Here is a 26204-nt window from a genome sequence, read left to right as displayed (position 1 = left end):
GGCTGTGTGATGTTAACGATGTTGTGTTTTTTTAATTTGTGATTTATTGTCATAATTGAATATGGTCACAATAAGTACAGTACAAACTAGAAAATTCCCGCAGAAATTTTGATGGACTGGCCACCTGTGCTGTGAACCTCGGGCCCAGTGTGCCAACGGCTACCGCGGTAGCACCTAGCAAGAAAACCTCAATTACGGAAAAGGTTGATGCAGTCCCATAGTGTCCCCACATCATGCCAAGTGTGTATTTGCCTTTAAACTTGAGTAAATTAGCCAAAATGCTAAGATGCTAACGGCTACCGTGCTAACACATAGCAAAACAGCCTCAGGTCCTGAAAAGTTTGGGGCAGTCCTACAGTGTCCCCACATCATGCCATGTGTGTATTTTCCTTTAGACATGAGTAAATCAGGTAAAATGCTAACATGCTAACAGTCATCATGCTAGCACCTAGCAAGAGGGCCTCAAGTTTAGAAAGTACCAAGGTTGTCCTATAACCTCCCACACATGTGCTTAGTAGCCTTTAGGCATGAGTAAATTAGCTTAAATGCTAACATGCTAACAGTCATCATGCTAGCACTTAGCAAGAGAGCCTTACGTTAAAAAAGTGCCTGGGTTGTCCTGTAACCTCCCTAAATCATGCCATGTGTGTATTATCCTTTAGACATGAGTAAATTAGCTTAAATGCTAACATGCTAACAGCTACCCTGCTAGCACCTAGCAAGATGGCCTCAAGTTTAGAAACTACAAAGGTTGTCCTATAACCTCCCTAAATCATGCCATGTGTGTATTTGCCTTTAAACGTGAGTAAATTAGCTTAAATGCTAACATGCTAACAGTTATCATGCTAGCACCTAGCAAGAGAGCCTCAAGTTTAGAAAGTGCCAAGGTTGTCCTATAACCTTCCTGCATCATGCCATGTGTGTATTTGCCTTTACACATGAGTAAAGTAGCTTAAATGCTAACATGCTAACAGTCATCATGCTAGCACCTAGCAAGAGAGCCTCAACTTTAGAAAGTGCCAAGTTGTCCTATAACCTCCCTGCATCATGCCATGGGTGTATTTGCCTTTAAACATGAGTAAATTAGCTTAAATGCTAACATGCTAACAGTCATCATGCTAGCACCTAGCAAGAGGACCTCAAGTTTAGAAACTGCCATGGTTGTCCTATAACCTCCCTACATCATGCCATGTGTGTATTTGCCTTTAAATGTGAGTAAATTAGCTTAAATAGTAACATGCTAACAGTCGTCATGCTAGCACCTAGCAAGAGAGCCTCAAGTTTGGAAAGTGCCAAGGTTGTCCTATAACCTCCCTACATCATGCCATGTGTGTATTTGCCATTGGACATGAGTAAATTAGCTTAAATGCTAACATGCTAACGGCTAACATGCTAGCACCTAGCAAGACAGCCTCAAGTTTAGAAACTGCCAAGGTTGTCGTATAACGTCCCTGCATCATGCATGTGTGTATTTGCCTTTAAACATGAGCAAATTAGCTAAATGCTAACATGCTAACAGTCATCATGCTAGCACCTAGCAAGAGAGTCCCAAATTTAGAAAGTGCCAAGGTTGTCCTATAACCTCCCTACATCATGCCATGTGTGTATTTGCCTTTAGACATGAGTAAATTAGCTTAAATGCTAACATGCTAACGGCTAACATGCTCGCACCTAGCAAGACAGCCTCAAGTTTAGAAACTGCCAAGGTTGTCCTATAACCTCCCCACATCATGTCATGTGTGTATTTGCCTTTAGACGTGAGTAAATTAGCTGAAATGCTAACATGCTAACAATCATTATGCTAGCACCTAGCAAGAGAGCCTCAAGTTTAGAAACTGCCAAGGTTGTCCTATAACGTCCCCGCATCATGCATGTGTGTATTTGCCTTTAAATGTGAGTAAATTAGCTTAAATGCTAACATGCTAACAGTCATCATGCTAGCACCTAGCAAGAGAGTCCAAAGTTTAGAAAGTGCCAAGGTTGTCCTATAACCTCCCTACATCATGCCATGTGTGTATTTGCCTTTAGACATGAGTAAATTAGCTTAAATGCTAACATGCTAACGGCTAACATTCTAGCACCAAGCAAGACAGCCTCAAGTTTAGAAACTGCCAAGGTTGTCCTATAACCTCCCTACATCATGACACATGTGTATTTGCCTTTAAACGTGAGTAAATTAGCTTAAATGCTAACATGCTAACAGTTATCATGCTAGCACCTAGCAAGAGAGCCTCAAGTTTAGAAAGTGCCAAGGTTGTCCTATGACCTCCCTACATCATGCCATGTGTGTATTTGCCTTTAGACATGAGTAAATTAGCTTAAATGCTAACATGCTAGCAATTAGCATTTAGCCACAGAGAGAGTTCGGAAGTTTATCTAAAAAATGAGCCATCAATCACGTTTCTACGTGGCCGTATGGCTGAGCTACAAGGGGGTGAATAGTCTGTAAAATAGAACAGGTATACCTAATCTACTGGCCCATTTTTGAACGTTTTGGTTAATAGCGTCGCCATGGTTACAGAAAACGTTCCAAAAAATAAATACCGCTGTAGTCCTGAGCGTCACGATTCCGACGGTGTAACATGTGTGGGGGTCCTTCTTGCGGTTTTGGCCGCATTACGCGCGCAAAAATGGGAAGATTAAGATATAACTAGAAAATTCCCGCGGAAATTTTGATGGACTGGCCACCTGTGCTGTGAACCTCGGGCCCGGTGTGCCAACGGCTACCACGGTAGCACCCAGCAAGAAAGCCTCAAGTACGGAAAAGGTTGATGCAGTCCCATAGTGTCCCCACATCATGCCAAGTGTGTATTTGCCTTTAAACTTGAGTAAATTAGCTAAAATGCTAACATGATAACAGCTACCGTGCTAACACGTAGCAAAACAGCCTCAGGTCCTGAAAAGTTTGGGGCAGTCTTACAGTGTCCCCACATCATGCCATGTGTGTATTTTCCTTTAGACATGAGTAAATTTGGTAAAATGCTAACATGCTAACAGTCATCATGCTAGCACCTAGCAAGAGGGCCTCAAGTTTAGAAAGTACCAAGGTTGTCCTATAACCTCCCCACATCATGACATGTGCTTAGTAGCCTTCAGGCATGAGTAAATTAGCTTAAATGCTAACATGCTAACAGTCATCATGCTAGCACTTAGCAAGAGAGCCTTACGTTAAAAAAGTGCCTGGGTTGTCCTGTAACCTCCCTAAATCATGCCATGTGTGTATTGTCCTTTAGACATGAGTAAATTAGCTTAAATGCTAACATGCTAACGGCTACCCTGCTAACACCTAGCAAGATGGCCTCAAGTTTAGAAACTACACAGGTTGTCCTATAACCTCCCTAAATCATGCCATGTGTGTATTTGCCTTTAGACATGAGTAAATTAGCTTAAATGCTAACATGTTAACGGCTACCATGCTAGCACCTAGCAAGAGAGCCTCAAGTTTAGAAAGTGCCAAGGTTGTCTTATAACCTCCCTACATCATGCCATGTGTGTATTTGCCTTTAAATGTGAGTAAATTAGCCTAATGCTAACATGCTAACAGTCATCATGCTAGCACCTAGCCAGAGGGTTTCAAGTTTAGAAAGTGCCAAGGTTGTCCTATAACCTCCCTATATCATGCCATGTGTGTATTTGCCTTTAAACGTAAGTAAATTAGCTTAAATGCTAATATGCTAACAGTCATCATGCTAGCACCTAGCAAGAGAGCATCAAGTTGAAAAAGTGCCAAGGTTGTCCTATAACCTCCCTACATCATGCCATGTGTGTATTTGCCTTTAGACATGAGTAAATTAGCTTAAATGCTAACAGGTTAACGGCTACCATGCTAGCACCTAGCAAGGGAGCCTCAAGTTGAGAAAGTGCCAAGGTTGTCCTATAACCTCCCTATATCATGCCATGTGTGTATTTGCCTTTAGACATGAGTAAATTAGCTTAAATGCTAACATGCTAACGGCTACCATGCTAGCACCTAGCAAGAGGGCTTCAAGTTTAGAAAGGGCCAAGGTTGTCCCATAACCTCCCTACATTATGCCATGTGTGTATTTGCCTTTAGACATGAGTAAATTAGCTTAAATGCTAACATGCTAACGGCTACCATGCTAGCACCTAGCAAGAGAGCCTCAAGTTTAGAAAGTGCCAATGTTGTCCTATAACCTCCCTATATCATGCCATGTGTGTATTTGCCTTTAAACGTGAGTAAATTAGCTTAAATGCTAACATGCTAACAGTTATCATGCTAGCACCTAGCAAGAGAGCCTCAAGTTTAGAAAGTGCCAAGGTTGTCCTATAACCTCCCTACATCATGCCATATGTGTATTTGCCTTTAAACGTGAGTAAATTAGCATAAATGCTAACATGCTAGCAATTAGCATTTAGCCACAGAGAGAGTTCAGAAGTTTATCTAAAAAATGAGCCATCAATCACGTTTCTACGTGGCCATATGGCTGAGCTACAAGGCTGTGAAAAGTCTGTAAATTCTCGTTTTCTCTGGAATCTAAAAATAGAAAGGGTGTACCTAATCTACTGGCCCATTTTTGAACGTTTTGGTTAATAGCGTCGCCATGGTTACACAAAACGTTCCAAAAAATAAATACCGCTGTAGTCCCGAGCGTCACGATTCTGACGATGTAACATGTGTGGGGGTCCTTCTTGCGGTTTTGGCCGCATTACGCGCGCAAAAAGTGGAAGATTAACATATAACTAGAAAATTCCCGCGGAAATTTTGATGGACTGGCCACCTGTGCTGTGAACCTCGGGCCCGCCGTAGCACCTAGCAAGAAAGCCTCAAGTACGGAAAAGGTTGATGCAGTCCCATAGTGTCCCCACATCATGCCAAGAGTGTATTTGCCTTTAAACTTGAGTAAATTAGCTAAAATGCTAAAATGCTAACATGATAACGGCTACCGTGCTAACACGTAGCAAAACAGCCTCAGGTCCTGAAAAGTTTGGGGCAGTCCTACAGTGTCCCCACATCATGCCATGTGTGTATTTTCCTTTAGACATGAGTAAATTAGGTAAAATGCTAACAGTCACCATGCTAGCACCTAGCAAGAGTGCCTCAACTTTAGAAAGTGCCAAGGTTGTCCTATAACCTCCCCGCAACATGCCATGTGTGTATTATCCTTTAGACATGAGTAAATTAGCTTAAATGCTAACATGCTAACGGGTTCCATGCTAGCACCTAGCAAGAGAGCCTCAACTTTAGAAAGTGCCAAGGTTGTCCTATAACCTCCCTGCATCATGCCATGGGTGTATTTGCCTTTAAACGTGAGTAAATTAGCTTAAATGCTAACATGCTAACAGTCGTCATGCTAGCACCTAGCAAGACAGCCTCAACTTTAGAAAGTGCCAAGGTTGTCCTATAACCTCCCTGCATCATGCCATGGGTGTATTTGCCTTTAAACATGAGTAAATTAGCTTAAATGCTAACATGCTAACAGTCGTCATGCTAGCACCTAGCAAGAGAGCCTGAAGTTTGGAAAGTGCCAAAGTTGTCCTATAACCTCCCTACATCATGCCATGTGTGTATTTGCCTTTAGACATGACTAAATTAGCTTAAATGCTCACATGCTAACAGTCATCATGCTAGCACCTAGCAAGAGAGCCTCAACTTTAGAAAGTGCCAAGGTTGTCCTATAACCTCCCTACATCATGCATGTGTGTATTTGCCTTTGGACATGAGTAAATTAGCTTAAATGCTAACATGCTAACGGCTACCATGCTAGCACCTAGCAAGAGGGTTTCAAGTTTAGAAAGTGGCAAGGTTGTCATATAACCTCCCTATATCATGCCATGTGTGTATTTGCCTTTAAACGTGAGTAAATTAGCTTAAATGCTAACATGCTAACAGTTATCATGCTAGCACCTAGCAAGAGAGCCTCAAGTTTAGAAATTGCCAAGGTTGTCCTATAACCTCCCGACATCATTCCAAGTGTGTATTTGCCTTTAGACATGAGTAAAATAGCTTAAATGCTAAAATGCTAACAGCTACCATGCTAGCACCGAGCAAGAGGGCCTCAAGTTTAGAATCTGACAAGGTTGTCCTATAACCTCCCTGCATCATGCCATGGGTGTATATGCCTTTAAACATGAGTAAATTAGCTTAAATGCTAACATGCTAACAGTCATCATGCTAGCACCTCGCAAGAGAGCCTCAAGTTTAGAAAGTGCCAAGGTTGTCCTATAACCTCCCGACATCATTCCATGTGTGTATTTTCCTTTCGACATGAGTAAAATAGCTTAAATGCTAACATGCTAACGGCTACACTGCTAGCACCTAGCAAGATGGCCTCAAGTTTAGAAACTACAAAGGTTGTCCTATAACCTCCCTATATCATGCCATGTGTGTATTTGCCTTTAAATGTGAGTAAATTAGCTTAAATGCTAACATGCTAACGGCTACCATGCTAGCACCTAGCAAGAGGGTTTCAAGTTTAGAAACTGCCAAGGTTTTCCTATAACCTCCCCACATCATGCCATGTGTGTATTTGCCTTTAAATGTGAGTAAATTAGCTTAAATGCTAACATGCTAATAGTCATCATGCTAGCACCTACCAAGAGAGCCTCAAGTTTAGATAGTGCCAAGGTTGTCCTATAACCTCCCTACACCATGCCGTGTGTGTATTCACCTTTAGACATGAGTAAATTAGCTTAAATGCTAACATGCTAACGGCTACCATGCTAGCACCTAGCAAGAGAGCCTCAAGTTTAGAAACTGCCAAGGTTGTCCTATAACCTCCCTATATCATGCCATGTGTGTATTTGCCTTTAAACGTAAGTAAATTAGCTTAAATGCTAATATGCTAACAGTCATCATGCTAGCACCTAGCAAGAGAGCATCAAGTTGAAAAAGTGCCAAGGTTGTCCTATAACCTCCCTACATCATGCCATGTGTGTATTTGCCTTTAGACATGAGTAAATTAGCTTAAATGCTAACAGGTTAACGGCTACCATGCTAGCACCTAGCAAGGGAGCCTCAAGTTGAGAAAGTGCCAAGGTTGTCCTATAACCTCCCTATATCATGCCATGTGTGTATTTGCCTTTAGACATGAGTAAATTAGCTTAAATGCTAACATGCTAACATGCTAGTAATTAGCATTTAGCCACAGAGAGAGTTCAGAAGTTTATCTAAAAAACGAGCCATCAATCACGTTTCTACGTGGCCGTATGGCTGAGCTACAAGGCTGTGAAAAGTCTGTAAATTCTCGTTTTCTCTGGAATGCGGCTGTTCTAAAAATAGAATGGTGTACCTAATCTAGTGGCCGATTTTTTTTTCTATCGCGAATAGCGTCGCCATGGTTACACGAAACGTTACAAAAAATAAATACCGCTGTAGTCCCAAGCGTCACGATTCCGACGGTGTAACATGTGTGGGGGTCCTTCTTGCGGTTTTGGCCGTATTACGCGCGCAAAAATGGGAAGATTAAGATATAATAAGAAAAAATATAACTAGAAAATTCCCGCGGAAATTTTGATGGACTGGCCACCTGTGCTGTGAACCTCGGGCCCGCCGTAGCACCTAGCAAGAAAGCCTCAAGTACGGAAAAGGTTGATGCAGTCCCATAGTGTCCCCACATCATGCCAAGTGTGTATTTGCCTTTAAACTTGAGTAAATTAGCTAAAATGCTAACATGCTAACATGATAACGGCTACCGTGCTAACACGTAGCAAAACAGCCTCAGGTCCTGAAAAGTTTGGGGCAGTCCTACAGTGTCCCCACATCATGCCATGTGTGTATTTTCCTTTAGACATGAGTAAATTAGGTAAAATGCTAACAGTCATCATGCTAGCACCTAGCAAGAGGGCCTTAAGTTTAGAAAGTACCAAGGTTGTCCTATAACCTCCCCACAACATGCCATGTGTGTATTATCCTTTAGACATGAGTAAATTAGCTTAAATGCTAACATGCTAACGGGTACCATGCTAGCACCTAGCAAGAGTGCCTCAACTTTAGAAAGTGCCAAGGTTGTCCTATAACCTCCCCGCAACATGCCATGTGTGTATTTGCCTTTAGACATGAGTAAATTAGCTTAAATGCTAACATGCTAACGGCTACCATGCTAGCACCTAGCAAGAGGGCCTCAAGTTTAGAAAGTGCCAAGGATGTCCTATAACCTCCCTACATCATGCCATGTGTGTATTTGCCTTGAAATCTGAGTAAATTAGCTTAAATGCTAACATGCTAACAGTCGTCATGCTAGCACCTAGCAAGAGAGCCTCAAGTTTAGAAAGTGCCAAGGTTGTCCTATAACCTCCCTACATCATGCCATGTGTGTATTTGCCTTTAGACATGAGTAAATTAGCTTAAATGCTAACATGCTAACGGCTACCATGCTAGCACCTAGCAAGAGAGCCTCAGGTTTAGAAAGTCCCATGGTTGTCCTATAACCTCCCTGCATCATGCCATGTGTGTATTTGCCTTTAAATGTGAGTAAATTAGCTTAAATGCTAACATGCTAATAGTCGTCATGCTAGCACCTAGCAAGGGAGCCTCAAGTTTGGAAAGTGCCAAGGTTGTCCTATAACCTCCCTACATCATGCCATGTGTGTATTTGCCTTTAGACATGAGTAAATTAGCTTAAATGCTAACATGCTAACGGCTACCATGCTAGCACCTAGCAAGAGAGCCTCAAGTTTAGAAAGTCCCATGGTTGTCCTATAACCTCCCTGCATCATGCCATGTTTGTATTTGCCTTTAGACATGAGTAAATTAGCTTAAATGCTAACATGCTAACGGCTAGCACCTAGCAAGAGAGCCTCAAGTTTGGAAAGTGCCAAGGATGTCCTATAACCTCCCTACATCATGCCATGTGTGTATTTGCCTTTAGACATGAGTAAATTAGCTTAAATGCTAACATGCTAACGGCTACCATGCTAGCACCTAGCAAGAGAGACCCAAGTTTAGAAAGTGCCAAGGTTGTCCTACAACCTCCCTACATCATGCCATGTGTGCATTTGCCTTTAGACATGAGTAAATTAGCTTAAATGCTAACATGCTAACAGTCGTCATGCTAGCACCTAGCAAGAGAGCCTCAAGTTTAGAAAGTGCCAAGGTTGTCCTATAACCTCCCTACATCATGCCATGTGTGTATTTGCCTTTAGACATGAGTAAATTAGCTTAAATGCTAACATGCTAACGGCTACCATGCTAGCACCTAGCAAGAGGGCCGAGCAACATAGCATCAAGTCTTGAAAGTTGCCAGGCACTGCTGTGGTGTCTGTACATGTCATGTGATGTTTTCCAATTGAAAGCAGCACTTGCATTGCCATGGAGGACTAAAGAGCAGAGAGTGCCTGACATGCGGGTCGATACTGAACTATCGATTCCTGACATGATGATAACACAGCTCATTGCTGTATCATGGATTCTATAAAAATGTTGATATTTTGATACTTTGGTCTTTGAGGTGCCTGGAGTCACTGTGCTTAATTAGAAAAATCTAACTTTTAAAATCTACATAATAAATGAGCTGTATGGTATCAGCTGGGAAGGGAATCATTGTAATCCACATGTCAAGAGAAGGGGGTTTTTGAAGGGAGGGGCTGTGAGGAGGAGGAGGAGGTGGTGGCCATGGCAGTGAATGAGCACAGAGGGCTGAATCGCTCATGTCGAACAGAAGCTTCTTACGGCCAAACGATTCGAGATATGGACACCACGAGACGACCGTGAGCGGCCCGAGGGTCGGGGCTTTGCATAGATCTGCTCGTTTTGCATATCGGTTGAGAAATGACCGCAGGATGACGAGTTGAAAACACAGAAAATGAAAGATTTGGAGAAAGAAAAGACGGCGTCTTTAACATGGGAGTGAATGGGAGACATGCCGGCGCTCTTCTCGCTTCTGAGGGCCCAGAAGGCAATCCGTACATCTCTCAGACATAAGAGTGACATTTTTGGAAAGGGGACAAGATTTCCTACGTTTTCACCAAATTAAATCGAGCTGGCTAAAACGGTGTGGCCAGGAAGAGGAGTTGTTTGCAAAGCCAAAAACTTTTCTTTTCGTCTCCCCTGCCACAGTGGAGTCAGTGTGGGAGACGCTGGCGAAGCGCACACCTCCTTCTGACGAAGATAGAGCGAAAACTAAACATCCTACGATAAAACTAATTAGCCACAGAGAGAGTAGAGAAGTTTATCTCAAAAATGAGCCGTTAATCACGTTTCTACGTGGCAGTATGGCTGAGCTACAAGGCTGTGAAAAATGTGTAGATTCTCGTTTTTTTCTCTGCCTTGTGCTGTTCTAAAAATAGAACAGGTGAAAACCTAATCTAGTGGCCCATTTTTGAACGTTTTGGCTAATAGCGTCGCCATGGTTACACAAAACGTTCCAAAAACTAAATACCGCTGTAGTCCCGAGCGCCACGTTTCCGGCGGTGTAACATGTTTGGGGGTCCTTCTTGCGGTTTTGGCCGCATTACGCGCACAAAAAGTGGAAGATTAAGATATAAGAAGAAAGAGAAAAATAATAACTAAACAGCAATAACAGTATGGGCTGGCTCAGTAGCCAGCCCATAGACTGCTGTAGCAGTCTATGGGCTGGCTACTGAGCCAGTCCATAACTAGAAAATTCCCGCGGAAATTTTGATGGACTGGCCACCTGTGCTGTGAACCTCGGGCCCGGTGTGCCAACGGCTACCGCGGTAGCACCTAGCAAGAAAGCCTCAAGTACGGAAAAGGTTGATGCAGTCCCATAGTGTCCCCACATCATGCCAAGTGTGTATTTGCCTTTAAACTTGAGTAAATTAGCTAAAATGCTAACATGATAACGGCTACGTGCTAACACGTAGCAAAACAGCCTCAGGTCCTGAAAAGTTTGGGGCAGTCCTACAGTGTCCCCACATCATGCCATGTGTGTATTTTCCTTTAGACATGAGTAAATTAGGTAAAATGCTAACATGCTAACAGTCATCATGCTAGCACCTAGCAAGAGAGCCTCAACTTTAGAAAGTGCAAAGGTTGTCCTATAACCTCCCTACACCATGCCATTTGTGTATTTGCCTGAAGACATGAGTAAATTAGCTTAAATGCTAACATGCTAACGGCTAACATGCTAGCACCTAGCAAGACAGCCTCAAGTTTAGAAACTGCCAAGGTTGTCCTATAACCTCCCCACATCATGTCATGTGTGTATTTGCCTTTAAACGTGAGTAAATTAGCTGAAATGCTAACATGCTAACAATCATTATGCTAGCACCTAGCAAGAGAGCCTCAAGTTTAGAAAGTGCCAAGGTTGTCCTATAACCTCCCTACACCATGCCATTTGTGTATATGCCTGAAGACATGAGTAAATTAGCTTAAATGCTAACATGCTAACGGCTACCACGGTAGCACCTAGCAAGAGGGCCTCAAGTTTAGAAAGTGCCAAGGTTGTCCTATAACCTCCCTACATCATGCCATATGTGTATTTGCCTTTAAACGTGAGTAAATTAGCTTAAATGGTAACATGCTAACAGTCATCATGCTAGCACCTAGCAAGAGAGTCCCAAGTTTAGAAAGTGCCAAGGTTGTCCTACAACCTCCCTACATCATGCCATGTGTGTATTTGCCTTTAGACATGAGTAAATTAGCTTAAATGCTAAAATGCAAACATGCTAACGGCTAAGGTGCTAGCACCTAGCAAGACAGCCTCAAGTTTAGAAAGTGCCAAGGTTGTCCTATAACCTCCCTACATCATGCCATGTGTGTATTTGCCTTTAGACATGAGTAAATTAGCTTAAATGTTAACATGCTAAAATGCTAACATGCTAACGGCTACCATGCTAGCACCTAGCAAGAGAGCCTCAAGTTGAGAAAGTGCCAAGGTTGTCCTATAACCTCCCTACATCATGCCGTGTGTGTATTTGCCTTTAGAATTGAGTAAATTAGCTTAAATGCTAACATGCTAACGGCTAACATGCTAGCACCTAGCAAGACAGCCTCAAGTTTAGAAACTGCCAAGGATGTCCTATGACGTCCCTGCATCATGCATGTGTGTATTTGTCTTTAAACATGAGCAAATTAGCTTAAATGCTAACATGCTAACAGTCATCATGCTAGCACCTAGCAAGAGAGTCCCAAGTTTAGAAAGTGCCAAGATTGTCCTATAACCTCCCTACATCATGCCATGTGTGTATTTGCCTTTAGACATGAGTAAATTAGCTTAAATGTTAACATGCTAACGGCTAACATGCTAGCACCTAGCAAGACAGCTTCAAGTTTAGAAACTGCCAAGGTTGTCCTATAACGTCCCTGCATCATGCATGTGTGTATTTGCCTTTAAACATAAGCAAATTAGCTTAAATGCTAACATGCTAACGGCTACCATGCTAGCACCTAGCAAGAGGGTTTCAAAATAAGAAAGTGCCAAGGTTGACCTATAACCTCCCTATATCATGCCATGTGTGTATTTGCCTTTAAACGTGAGTAAATTAGCTTAAATGCTAACATGCTAACAGTTATCATGCTAGCACCTAGCAAGAGAGCCTCAAGTTTAGAAAGTGCCAAGGTTGTCCTATAACCTCCCTACATCATGCCATGTGTGTATTTTCCTTTAGACATGACTAAATTAGCTTAAATGCTAACATGCTAACGGCTACCATGCTAGCACCTAGCAAGAGAGCCTCAAGTTGAGAAAGTGCCAAGGTTGTCCTATAACCTCCCTACATCGTGCCATGTGTGTATTTGCCTTTAGAATTGAGTAAATTAGCTTAAATGCTAACATGCTAACAGTCATCATGCTAGCACCTAGCAAGAGGGCCTCAAGTTTAGAAAGTGCCAAGGTTGTCCTATATATTCCCTACATCATGACATGTGTGTATTTGCCTTTAGATATGAGTAAATTAGCTTAAATGCTAACATGCTAACGGCTAACATGCTAGCACCTAGCAAGACAGCCTCAAGTTTAGAAACTGCCAAGGTTGTCCTATAACCTCCCCACATCATGTCATGTGTGTATTTGCCTTTAAACGTTAGTAAATTAGCTGAAATGCTAACATGCTAACAATCATTATGCTAGCACCTAGCAAGAGAGCCTCAAGTTTAGAAAGTGCCAAGGTTGTCTTATAACCTCCCTACACCATGCCATTTGTGCATTTGCCTGAAGACATGAGTAAATTAGCTTAAATGCTAACATGCTAACGGCTACCACGCTAGCACCTAGCAAGAAGGCCTCAAGTTTAGAAAGTGCCAAGGTTGTCCTATAACCTCCCTACATCATGCCATATGTGTATTTGCCTTTAAACGTGAGTAAATTAGCTTAAATGCTAACATGCTAACAGTCATCACACTAGCACCTAGCAAGAGAGACCCAAGTTTAGAAAGTGCCAAGGTTGTCCTACAACCTCCCTACATCATGCCATGTGTGTATTTGCCTTTAGACATGAGTAAATTAGCTTAAATGCTAACATGCTAATGGATAACATGCTAGCACCTAGCAAGACAGCCTCAAGTTTAGAAACTGCCAAGGTTGTCCTATAACCTCCCCACATCATGTCATGTGTGTATTTGCCTTTAAACGTGAGTAAATTAGCTTAAATGCTAACATGCTAACAATCATCATGCTAGCACCTAGCAAGACAGCCTCAAGTTTAGAAAGTGCCAAGGTTGTCCTATAACCTCCCTACATCATGTCATGTGTGTATTTGCCTTTAGATGTGAGTAAATTAGCTTAAATGCTAACATGCTAACATGCTAGCAATTAGCATTTAGCCACAGAGAGACTTCAGAAGCTTATCTCAAAAATTAGCCATCAATCACGTTTCTACGTGGCCGTACGGCTGAGCTACAAGGCTGTGAAAATTCTGTAAATTCTCGTTTCCTATGTGCTGTTCTAAAAATAGAACAAGGATATACCTAATCTAGTGGCCCATTTTTTAACGTTTCGGTTAATAGCGTCGCCATGGTTACACGAAACGTTCCAAAAACTAAATACCGCTGTAGTCCCGAACGCCACGTTTCCGGCGGTGTAACATGTTTGGGGGTCCTTCTTGCGGTTTTGGCCGCATTACGCGCGCAAAAAGTGGAAGATTAAGATATAAGAATAAAAAAAATAACTAGAAAATTCCCGCGGAAATTTTGATGGACTGGCCACCTGTGCTGTGAACCTCGGGCCCGGTGTGCCAACGGCTACCGCGCTAGCACCTAGCAAGAAAGCCTCAAGTACGGAAAAGGTTGTTGCAGTCCCATAGTGTCCCCACGTCATGCCAAGTGTGTATTTGCCTTTAAACTTGAGTAAATTAGCTAAAATGCTAACATGCTAACGGCTACCGTGCTAACATGTAGCAAAACAGCCTCAAGTCCTGAAAAGTTTGGGGCAGTCCTACAGTGTCCCCACATCATGCCATGTGTGTATTTTCCTTTAGACATGAGTAAATTAGGTAAAATGCTAACATGCTAACAGTCATCATGCTAGCACCTAGCAAGAGGGCCTCAAGTTTAGAAAGTACCAAGGTTGTCCTATAACCTCCCCACATCATGACATGTGCTTAGTAGCCTTTAGGCATGAGTAAATTAGCTTAAATGCTAACATGCTAACGGGTACCATGCTAGCACCTAGCAAGAGAGTCCCAAGTTTAGAAAGTGCCAAGGTTGTCCTATAACCTCCCTGCATCATGCCATGTGTGTATTTGCCTTTAAATGTGAGTAAATTAGCTTAAATGCTAATATGCTAACAGTCGTCATGCTAGCACCTAGCAAGAGAGCCTCAAGTTTGGAAAGTGCCAAGGTTGTCCTATAACCTCCCTACATCATGCCATGTGTGTATTTGCCTTTATACATGAGTAAATTAGCTTAAATGCTAACATGCTAACGGCTACCATGCTAGCACCTAGCAAGAGAGCCTCAAGTTTAGAAAGTGCCAAGTATAACCTCCCTACATCATGCCATGTGTGTATTTGCCTTTAGACATGAGTAAATTAGCTTAAATGCTAACACGCTAACGTGTACCATGCTAGCACCTAGCAAGAGAGTCCCAAGTTTAGAAAGTGCCAAGGTTGTCCTATAAACTCCCTACATAATGCCATGTGTGTATTTGCCTTTAGACATGAGTACATTAGCTTAAATGCTAACATGCTAACGGCTAACATGCTAGCACCTAGCAAGACAGCCTCAAGTTTAGAAACTGCCAAGGATGTCCTATAACGTCCCTGCATCATCCATGTGTGTATTTGCCTTTAAACATGAGCAAATTAGCTTAAATGCTAACATGCTAACAGTCATCATGCTAGCACTTAGCAAGAGAGCCTTACATTAAAAAAGTGCCTGGGTTGTCCTGTAACCTCCCTAAATCATGCCATGTGTGTATTATCCTTTAGACATGAGTAAATTAGCTTAAATGCTAACATGCTAACGGCTACACTGCTAGCACCTAGCAAGATGGCTTCAAGTTTAGAAACTACAAAGGTTGTCCTATAACCTCCCTATATCATGCCATGTGTGTATTTGCCTTTAAATGTGAGTAAATTAGCTTAAATGCTAACATGCTAACAGTTATCATGCTAGCACCTAGTAAGAGAGCCTCAAGTTTAGAAAGTGCCAAGGTTGTCCTATAACCTCCCGACATCATGCCATGTGTGTATTTGCCTTTAGACATGACTAAATTAACTTAAATGCTAACATGCTAACGGCTACCATGCTAGCACCTAGCAAGAGAGCCTCAAGTTTAGAAAGTGCCAAGGTTGTCCTATAACCACCCGACATCATGCCATGTGTGTATTTGCCTTTAAACGTGAGTAAATTAGCTTAAATGCTAACATGCTAACAGTCGTCATGCTAGCACCTAGCAAGAGAGTCTCAACTTTAGAAAGTGCCAAGGTTGTCCTATAACCTCCCTACATCATGCCATGTGTGTATTTGCCTTTAGACATGAGTAAATTAGCTTAAATGCTAACATGCTAACGGGTACCATGCTAGCACCTAGCAAGAAATTCCCAAGTTTAGAAAGTGCCATGGTTGTCCTATAACCTCCCTACATCATGCCATGGGTGTATTTGCCTTTAAACATGAGTAATTTAGCTTAAATGCTAACATGCTAACAGTCATCATGCTAGCACCTAGCAAGAGGGCCTCAAGTTTAGAACGTACCATGGTTGTCCTATAACTTCCCTACACCATGCCATGTGTGTATTATCCTTTAGACATGAGTAAATTAGCTTAAATGCTAACATGCTAACGGCTACCATGCTAGCACCTAGCAAGAGGGCCTCAAGTTTAGAAAGTGCCAAGGATGTCCTATAACCTCCCTACATCATGCCATGTGTGTATTTGCCTTTAAATGTGAGTAAATTAGCTTAAATGCTAACATGCTAATAGTCGTCATGCTAGCACCTAGCAAGGGAGCCTCAAGTTTGGAAAGTGCCAAGGTTGTCCTATAACCTCCCTACATCATGCCATGTGTGTATTTGCCTTTAGACATGAGTAAATTAGCTTAAATGCTAACATGCTAACGGCTACCATGCTAGCACCTAGCAAGAGAGCCTCAAGTTTAGAAAGTCCCATGGTTGTCCTATAACCTCCCTGCATCATGCCATGTTTGTATTTGCCTTTAGACATGAGTAAATTAGCTTAAATGCTAACATGCTAACGGCTAGCACCTAGCAAGAGAGCCTCAAGTTTGGAAAGTGCCAAGGATGTCCTATAACCTCCCTACATCATGCCATGTGTGTATTTGCCTTTAGACATGAGTAAATTAGCTTAAATGCTAACATGCTAACGGCTACCATGCTAGCACCTAGCAAGAGGGCCTCAAGTTTAGAAAGTGCCAAGGATGTCCTATAACCTCCCTACATCATGCCATGTGTGTATTTGCCTTGAAATCTGAGTAAATTAGCTTAAATGCTAACATGCTAACAGTCGTCATGCTAGCACCTAGCAAGAGAGCCTCAAGTTTAGAAAGTCCCAAGGTTGTCCTATAACCTCCCTACATCATGCCATGTGTGTATTTGCCTTTAGACATGAGTAAATTAGCTTAAATGCTAACATGCTAACGGCTACCATGCTAGCACCTAGCAAGAGAGCCTCAAGTTTAGAAAGTCCCATGGTTGTCCTATAACCTCCCTGCATCATGCCATGTTTGTATTTGCCTTTAGACATGAGTAAATTAGCTTAAATGCTAACATGCTAACGGCTAGCACCTAGCAAGAGAGCCTCAAGTTTGGAAAGTGCCAAGGATGTCCTATAACCTCCCTACATCATGCCATGTGTGTATTTGCCTTTAGACATGAGTAAATTAGCTTAAATGCTAACATGCTAACGGCTACCATGCTAGCACCTAGCAAGAGGGCCTCAAGTTTAGAAAGTGCCAAGGATGTCCTATAACCTCCCTACATCATGCCATGTGTGTATTTGCCTTGAAATCTGAGTAAATTAGCTTAAATGCTAACATGCTAACAGTCGTCATGCTAGCACCTAGCAAGAGAGCCTCAAGTTTAGAAAGTCCCAAGGTTGTCCTATAACCTCCCTACATCATGCCATGTGTGTATTTGCCTTTAGACATGAGTAAATTAGCTTAAATGCTAACATGCTAACGGCTACCATGCTAGCACCTAGCAAGAGGGCCTCAAGTTTAGAAAGTGCCAAGGATGTCCTATAACCTCCCTACATCATGCCATGTGTGTATTTGCCTTGAAATCTGAGTAAATTAGCTTAAATGCTAACATGCTAACAGTCGTCATGCTAGCACCTAGCAAGAGAGCCTCAAGTTTAGAAAGTCCCAAGGTTGTCCTATAACCTCCCTACATCATGCCATGTGTGTATTTGCCTTTAGACATGAGTAAATTAGCTTAAATGCTAACATGCTAACGGCTACCATGCTAGCACCTAGCAAGAGGGCCGAGCAACATAGCATCAAGTCTTGAAAGTTGCCAGGCACTGCTGTGGTGTCTGTACATGTCATGTGATGTTTTCCAATTGAAAGCAGCACTTGCATTGCCATGGAGGACTAAAGAGCAGAGAGTGCCTGACATGCGGGTCGATACTGAACTATCGATTCCTGACATGATGATAACACAGCTCATTGCTGTATCATGGATTCTATAAAAATGTTGATATTTTGATACTTTGGTCTTTGAGGTGCCTGGAGTCACTGTGCTTAATTAGAAAAATCTAACTTTTAAAATCTACATAATAAATGAGCTGTATGGTATCAGCTGGGAAGGGAATCATTGTAATCCACATGTCAAGAGAAGGGGGTTTTTGAAGGGAGGGGCTGTGAGGAGGAGGAGGAGGTGGTGGCCATGGCAGTGAATGAGCATAGAGGGCTGAATCGCTCATGTCGAACAGAAGCTTCTTACGGCCAAACGATTCGAGATATGGACACCACGAGACGACCGTGAGCGGCCCGAGGGTCGGGGCTTTGCATAGATCTGCTCGTTTTGCATATCGGTTGAGAAATGACCGCAGGATGACGAGTTGAAAACACAGAAAATTAAAGATTTGGAGAAAGAAAAGACGGCGTCTTTAACATGGGAGTGAATGGGAGACATGCCGGCGCTCTTCTCGCTTCTGAGGGCCCAGAAGGCAATCCGTACATCTCTCAGACATAAGAGTGACATTTTTGGAAAGGGGACAAGATTTCCTACGTTTTCACCAAATTAAATCGAGCTGGCTAAAACGGTGTGGCCAGGAAGAGGAGTTGTTTGCAAAGCCAAAAAGTTTTCTTTTCGTCTCCCCTGCCACAGTGGAGTCAGAGTGGGAGACGCTGGCGAAGCGCACACCTCCTTCTGACGAAGATAGAGCGAAAACTAAACATCCTACGATAAAACTAATTAGCCACAGAGAGAGTAGAGAAGTTTATCTCAAAAATGAGCCGTTAATCACGTTTCTACGTGGCAGTATGGCTGAGCTACAAGGCTGTGAAAAATGTGTAGATTCTCGTTTTTTTCTCTGCCTTGTGCTGTTCTAAAAATAGAAAGGGTATACCTAATCTAGTGGCCCATTTTTTAACGTTTCGGTTAATAGCGTCGCCCTGGTTACACAAAATGTTCCAAAAACTAAATACCGCTGTAGTCCCGAGCGCCATGATTCCGGCGGTGTAACATGTGTGGGGGTCCTTCTTGCGGTTTTGGCCGCATTACGCGCGCAAAAAAGGGAAGATTAAGATATACGGAATAATAATAACTAAACAGCAATAACAATATGGGCTGGCTCAGTAGCCAGCCCATAGACTGCTACTGCAAGTAGCAGTCTATGGGCTGGCTACTGAGCCAGTCCATAATAATAATAGCTAAACAGGAATAACAATATGGGCTGGCTCAGTAGCCAGCCCATAGACTGCAAGTAGCAGTCTATGGGCTGGCTACTGAGCCAGTCCATAATAAGATGAGTCTTTAACAAAACAAATGAATATCTTTTCAAATCCCTATTAATATACAGAATATCCACATACAAGGCACACACACACAGCTTAGCTCAAGGCTCAGCAGCACAGCAGGGCAGTTATTTTGCTATGCTGGAAGACAAAAACAAGTGTCCGGCTTGTGCTCCTACTCACAAATCTCTTCAATTTCTTCTCCGGGGGGGATTTAACGAGCCAGCCGGTGCAGACCACATTCTCAGCGCTCATCTTGACTGCAGAGTGTGTCGTCCTCTTTGTTGCTGCTGCTTCTGCTGCTGCTGTGAAACTGAGAGCAGTGCAGAGCATATCCTGTGTTCTGGTATTCAAGCCCAGCCACTCCAAAAGGAGGAAGTTAAGAAATTGATTACACTCAGAGAACAGGGGACTGCGACTCATCCACTTATGTTACCAAGAAGGGATAAAAAGCGCTTCACGTTAAACTTGGTTTCATGTTGTCATAAATCTTCATTTTCTATATAAAGCCTATTTGGCTTTATACTCCATATAACAGGGAAGGTGCATCTTACACTTTTCCCTGATAGAGCAAATCTGTTTACCATGTAAAGGCATTTAGATCAGTAATACTATCTGCCCCAATGGCTGGACATGACAAAAAAAAGCTTCATTATCTCTGTAATATGCCATTTGAGAACATGCCAGTTCAAGTATGACATTGAATTCTAATGCCTAAAGTGGATAATAATGTTGGGTTGATATCCAATTTAGTTGCCTAAGTGGTCCAACTTACTTTTAAGCATCTGCTTTTTATATGAAGGCAGTGGTGGAACTACTGAATATTGGATCACGTATATGGGAATATCCCCCTCAAAAGGAGTATCAATTTGTGTACTGCCTATGTTCTACTTAGGCAAAGTTGAAAGAAATCTCTGGTCTTGGAGGAAGTATTTTACATGGCCACGCCCAAAAACTTCACCGTTTGCTCACACATGTAAATTAGGGGTGTGAATCTCAGCACTGAGGACGATTCGATACACATCTCGATGCCCTGCCAGCGATACGATACTTTAGAATTTTTTATAGAATTTTCTGGTGATACGATACGATTCACTCTCTTCACGATGCGATGCGATACGATACGATACGATGCGATACTATGCGATACGATGCGATGCGATATGATAATCATTTAGTTCAAATCAATGCAATTCGATATGATATGGTGCAATTTCTTGCGATATGATGCAATTCAACATGATGTAAAATAAGCAAAGGGAAAAATGTAATTCAGTTATGGTCCTACAAAAAGGATTTGGCTTTATTCCTTCTAGGCACTTGGCAGTAAATTCAACTAGTGCTGTTTGTCTTTTTTTACTATGCACCACTTCATCATTCTTTTTGCCATCTTAAAACAGCAACAACTTTTCAAAAACAACTTTCCTCACACTTTCGCATCGGCTATGCAAGTACAATAGCAGTGGTTCAGTGGTGGAGTAAAACAATAAAAAAAATCATTACTGCTGTATAAAATACAGTATGCAGCAACAACAAAGTTAAAGTGACACCTTCAACAGTGCAGTCAATGTTTGTTTATATTCCTGTCTGCAAAACATACTGCTAATATGAATGCACTAGGACAGGGGTCGGGAACCTTTTTGGCGAAGAGAGCCATGAAGGCCAGATATTTTAAAATGTGTATCTGTGAGAGCCATATACATTTTTTTAAACATTGAATACAATAAAATGTGTGCATTTTTATGTAAGACCAACAGTTTTATATAATGGGCTCTAATTACGTAGACCAGGCACACTACCCCACGCCAATGGGGTGTGGCCAGCACACTTTCGTGAGCAGCGGCAGTGTCTAATAATAAATCAAATACTTGTTGCCATTAATACAACTTCTGCTGCTGCATAGTTTTGCACAAAATTTAAAAAACTTTTAAAAATACATTTTTATTGTGGTAAGAAATGCTTGAGAGCCAGATACAGTCATCAAAAGAGCCCTACCTGGCTCCCGAGCCATAGGTTCCCTACCTCTGCACTAGGAGGTAGGCTAATACAGTCGTGGGGAGCAGAAAGTGTAAAACAACTTCTACCCTTTTAAAATTGTTTCACAATTGAGGAAGAAGCCAACTGCTCTGCTGTTCTAATGTCACCTGATGTGCTGAACACTCGTTTGGGGGGGGGGCACTTGTTGCAGGGACGGACAAATAGCTCCTGGGCAATTTGGAAAGCAGCGGAAGATCCACTTGTTCTGACCTGGTTTGCTTGGTTCTTCCCCGGTGTCCAACGAGGAACTAGACGGGGAGGCGGCGGTAGACTTGTCCATGTTGTGGTGTCCCCTTTTTCTGTTCTTGATGCAGCATTCTTTGCAATTTTTTTGCAAAACATTTTGTCGAGCTTTCTGCCGTAGAATCCGTAGTGTTTCCAAACATACCATTTAAACGTTGCAGGGGGTTAAATATAGAAACTTCCTTGTTGCTGCTTGCGTGCAAACGTCCATACTGTTTTACTAGAAGTTGTATGTGCCTCACGGCTTCCGTCCGTATTCAATACAAAACGTGAAATAATGATGGTGCATTCATTGCACCTGGGGAACAGCATATGCAGTGAAGTTGAACATTAATAAAACGGCGCTTGCATCGGATTTTACCGATACCCACAAATGCATCACGATGAATCTAGATTTCACCTGTCAATTGCATCCATAACCAGTGAATGAGCCGATGCACTCGCATTGCGCCCATGTGCATTGATGTATCGATTAATATCGATTATTTTCTACACGATGTAAATGGGAGTGTTTTAGAAACTGGAATATTACCCTTAACCAGAATACTGACTGCATGTAAACATACTCACTTAAGTACAAAACATAAGCAAATACATCAGGCACCAAGGAAAAAAAGCAAAACTTACAGGTGAGCAGGAGGCATCACAAGGAGTCGTTCTTTGGGCTGGGCCACAGAAACCACAAGGGATCTCCCCCCTGTCGACCGTTCAGAGTGCTGAGATATCTTGGAGTCCATCAGAGAGGTGCTGGAGAGCATCCCATCTGGTGACTTTGTCATTCTACTGGGAGACTTCAACACCTATGTGGGCAATGACAGTGTGACCTGGAGGGGCCTGATTGGGAGGAACTCCTCAATCTGAACCACTGTGGTGTGATGTTATTGGAGTAACTAACACCACGTTCAAACATCGGGATGCCCATAACTAGGCATCCTAGGCCACAGGTTGATCATCATCGACCTGTAGTCATATCATCAGTCCTGCGTCCACATGTTCTGGACACACGGGCGAAGAGAGGGGCGGAGCTGTCAACTGATCACCACCTTGTGACAGGTTGGACTAGATGACGTACGAGGATGCCGGACAGACCTGGGAGACCCAAACGGGGTCAGTCTCCCAGCTCCCTCACCACAGCTGTCTCTACATGAATGCTTTACCACTGAAACAGGCATACATACCTTCTTGACTCAATGCGGGCTCCACTTTGAGCTTTAAGCCTCAGCATTCCCCTCGGATCGAGCCAAGTTGACATTTGTTATGTCTCACCTCTCTGGTAGAACTGGAGTCTGGGCCACCGCCTAATGGAACCACCAATCACCTGTGTGTGAGTCTTACCAGTCCTTCACCAGGGCCATGGAACAGACCAATCAATGGCACCCTTCCAACCGTAAGGTGGCACGTGCTCTCCTGCGACTGCAGCAGGGGCGCCGAAGCACCACCGATTACGCCAGACAGTTCCGCCGCTGACAGCGGAACACGCCAGCCCTGGTGGACGTCTTTTGCATGGGTCTCACTGCCAAGTGCCACCTCATCCCTCTGGAAACCACTAAGAACCTTGACGACATCATTGCTCTCGCGGGGCGGATAGAGAACTGGCTCAGGAACTGCAGGGAACAGGTTGCCCCCACTGGATGCCAAGGGCCCCATTCTCCAAGGATGGTATGTTTGGGGCTCGGTATCGACACCGGGATTTCCCGTCAACTTGCCACCAGTCCACTTATCAAATCAACCAACCGAGGTCCCCATGTAGCTGGGTGCACGCTCACTCGGTGCAAGCCGAGTCAAGCTCTACCTCTGGGAGCCGGATTCTTAGACCAAGATGGCGGCGCGTGAACAACGCGAGGCTCAGCGTCTCTCCAGATTTTGCAAATCTGCTGTGTTTTATCTGCTCCTCGCTGTTTTTTTCATCCAGTACAGTGCTGCTTTAACATCCTATAGCAGACATGAGCTCCTAGACATAAAGTCCTCCAACTCGGACCGTTTTATCGCCGATCTCCGACTCATCCCAGAGATCTCCAGGACACCGGAGGCTGCACACTCCATCCGGCCGTGCGGAAGTGCTCGCAGACGGCGTCGAGATCGTAAACAAAGGCGGGGTAAGCACGGAGGGCTACGAGCTAGGCTAAAGCTAACACCGCACCGGCTCCCTTTACCCAGCATTTTCCTTGCTAATGTCCGATCTCTGATCAACAAAATGGACGAACTACGACTCTGTATCACCAACAACAAATGAATTATGGACTCCAATGTCATGATTTTCACAGAGACGTGGCTTAACAGCAGTATCCCGAACAATGCTATCGAGTTAGCAGGACGCTCCATCCTTAGGGCAGACAGGACTGTGGACTCTGGTAAAACCAAAGGTGGAGGTTTGTGCATTTATATAAACAATGCTTGGTGCACAAACTCTGCTATCACAGAGAGTCACTGCTCACCGAATGTGGAGTTTCTCATGGTAAAATGTAGACCATACTACCTCCCAAGAGAACTCACATCGGTTATTGTCACTGCTGTCTACATGCCACCGGATGCTAACGCTAAGATCGCAATGAAGGAACTGCATGTAGCCATTAGCAAACAGCAAACAAGACACCCGGAGGCTGCTTTTATTGTTGCGGGTGACTTTAATCACTCCAACCTGAAGACAGTCCTCCCCAGGTTTCATCAGCATGTTTTGTGCCACACCAGAGGAGACAAGACACTGGATCATGCTTATTCAAACATACCTGGAGCCTACAAGACGACACCCCTCCTCCATATAGGACAGTCTGATCACCTATCCCTTTTTCTTTCCCCTAAGTACTTACCACTCATCCAACGTGTGAAGCCCACAGTGAAGACAATAAAAGTGTGGCCTATGGGAACAGACTCTGTGCTACAGGTCCAGTTCAAGCACACAGACTGGAGTATGTTTGCAACCTCAGCAACCACTCACTCCCATACTGACATCGAGCGCTACGCTTCCTCTGTAATGGACCATATCTCTGCCACCATTGACGGCGTCACCACAGAGAAACGGATCACCATGTACCCCAATCAGCGGCCCTGGATGAACAAGGATGTCCGTCTACTGCTGAAGGCCCGCAACATCGCCTTCAGATCTGGAGACGCACAAGCCTACAGTACAGCAAGGGCTAACCTGAAACGGGGCATCAAGTAGGCGAAGCACTGCTACAAGCTAAGGGTTGAGGAGCACTTCTCCAACTCCAACCCCCGATGCCTGTGGCAAGGCATCAGAGTCATCACAGACCATAAACCCACTAACCCCTCCCCGCCTCCCTCTGACACATCCTTCCTAGATGAGCTCAACAACTTCTATGCTCGCTTTGAGAAGGACAACCACACATCCGTAATAAAGGCAAAATGGACAGCTGATCACCAACCACTAACACTCTCCACTACTGACGTTGAAGCAGTGTTGCGCAAGATCAACGGACACAAAGCTGCAGGACCTGATGGCATCCCTGGTCGTGTTCTCAGAGCATGCGCTGGTGAGCTGGCGGGGTTCCTGACGGACTTATTCAACCTTTCCTTGGCCCAGGCCACTGTCCCAACCTGCTTCAAAACCACTACCATCGTGCCAATACCAAAACACTCCGCCCCAACGTGCCTAAATGACTACCGTCCAGTGGCGCTCACCCCCATTATCTCCAAGTGCTTGGAGCAGCTAGTCCTGGCACATCTCAAATCCTGCCTTCCCCCCACCCTGGACACCCATCAATTTGCCTACCGTAAGAACAGGAGTATAGAGGAGGCCGTCTCCACTGCATTCTGTCCTCTCACACTTGGACAATAAGGACACATATGCCAGAATGCTCTTAAATAGACTTCAGTTCAGCATTCAATACAGTCATCCCCTCCAAGCTAGTGGCCAAACTCACAGACCTGGGCATCACAGCTCCTGTCTGCAACTGGTTACTGGACTTTCTAACCAACAGGCCGCAACATGTCCGGCTGGACCACCACTGCTCCTCCACCCTCACCATAAACACCGGAGTACCACAAGGCTGTGTGTTAAGTCCATTCCTCTACTCTCTCTTCACCCACGACTGCAAACCCAAACATAGCTCCAATACCATCATTAAGTTTGCAGACGACACTACAGTGATTGGCCTCATCAACAACAACGATGAGTCTGCCTATAGGGAGGAGGTGGACTACCTGGCTGCGTGGTGCGAGGACAACAACCTACGACTCAACACAACAAAAACAAAAGAACTCATTGTGGACTTCAGGAAGAATGCTGCCATTCATCCACCAATCTACATCAACGGTGAGACAGTGGAGCGTGTGGCCAGCTTCAAATTCTTGGGGATCCACATCTCACAGGACCTCTCCTGGACTACCAACTGCTCCAGCCTGGTCAAGAAGGCTCACCAGCGCCTCTTCTTCCTGAGGACCCTGAAGAAGAACCACTTCTCTTCAAACATCCTGGTGAACTTCTACAGATGCACAATCGAGAGCATCCTAACCAGTTCCCATACCAGTCACAGCCTGGTATGGGAACTGCTCTGTCGCGGACCGGAAGGCATTGCAAAGAGTAGTGAAATCTGCCCAACGCATTGCCGGAGCCCCACTTCCTGCCATCGGGGACATCTACAGGAAGCGTTTTCTCAGGAGGGCATCACAAATTGCCAAAGACTCACA

At 43.7% G+C, this 26204-nt stretch overlaps 1 protein-coding gene across 1 annotated transcript in view; it reads right to left on the bottom strand.

Moving 5' to 3' along the window:
* The window catches only part of LOC131132043 (GRB2-associated-binding protein 3), a 59290-nt gene extending 39678 nt beyond the window's left edge, over positions 1–19612 (bottom strand). Inside the window, 1 exon segment of the mRNA XM_078791740.1 lies at positions 19461–19612. Coding sequence (XP_078647866.1) covers positions 19461–19610 — 150 coding nt within the window. The 5' untranslated portion in view covers positions 19611–19612.
* Between the last annotated feature and the right edge of the window lie 6592 nt (positions 19613–26204).

The sequence above is a fragment of the Doryrhamphus excisus genome, linkage group LG1, assembly GCF_037039965.1.
Source record: "Doryrhamphus excisus strain RoL-2023G ecotype Guam linkage group LG1, RoL_Dexc_Guam_v1.1, whole genome shotgun sequence".
Classification (NCBI taxonomy): domain Eukaryota; kingdom Metazoa; phylum Chordata; class Actinopteri; order Syngnathiformes; family Syngnathidae; genus Doryrhamphus; species Doryrhamphus excisus.
This window is presented reverse-complemented; position numbering and strand designations above follow the sequence as displayed.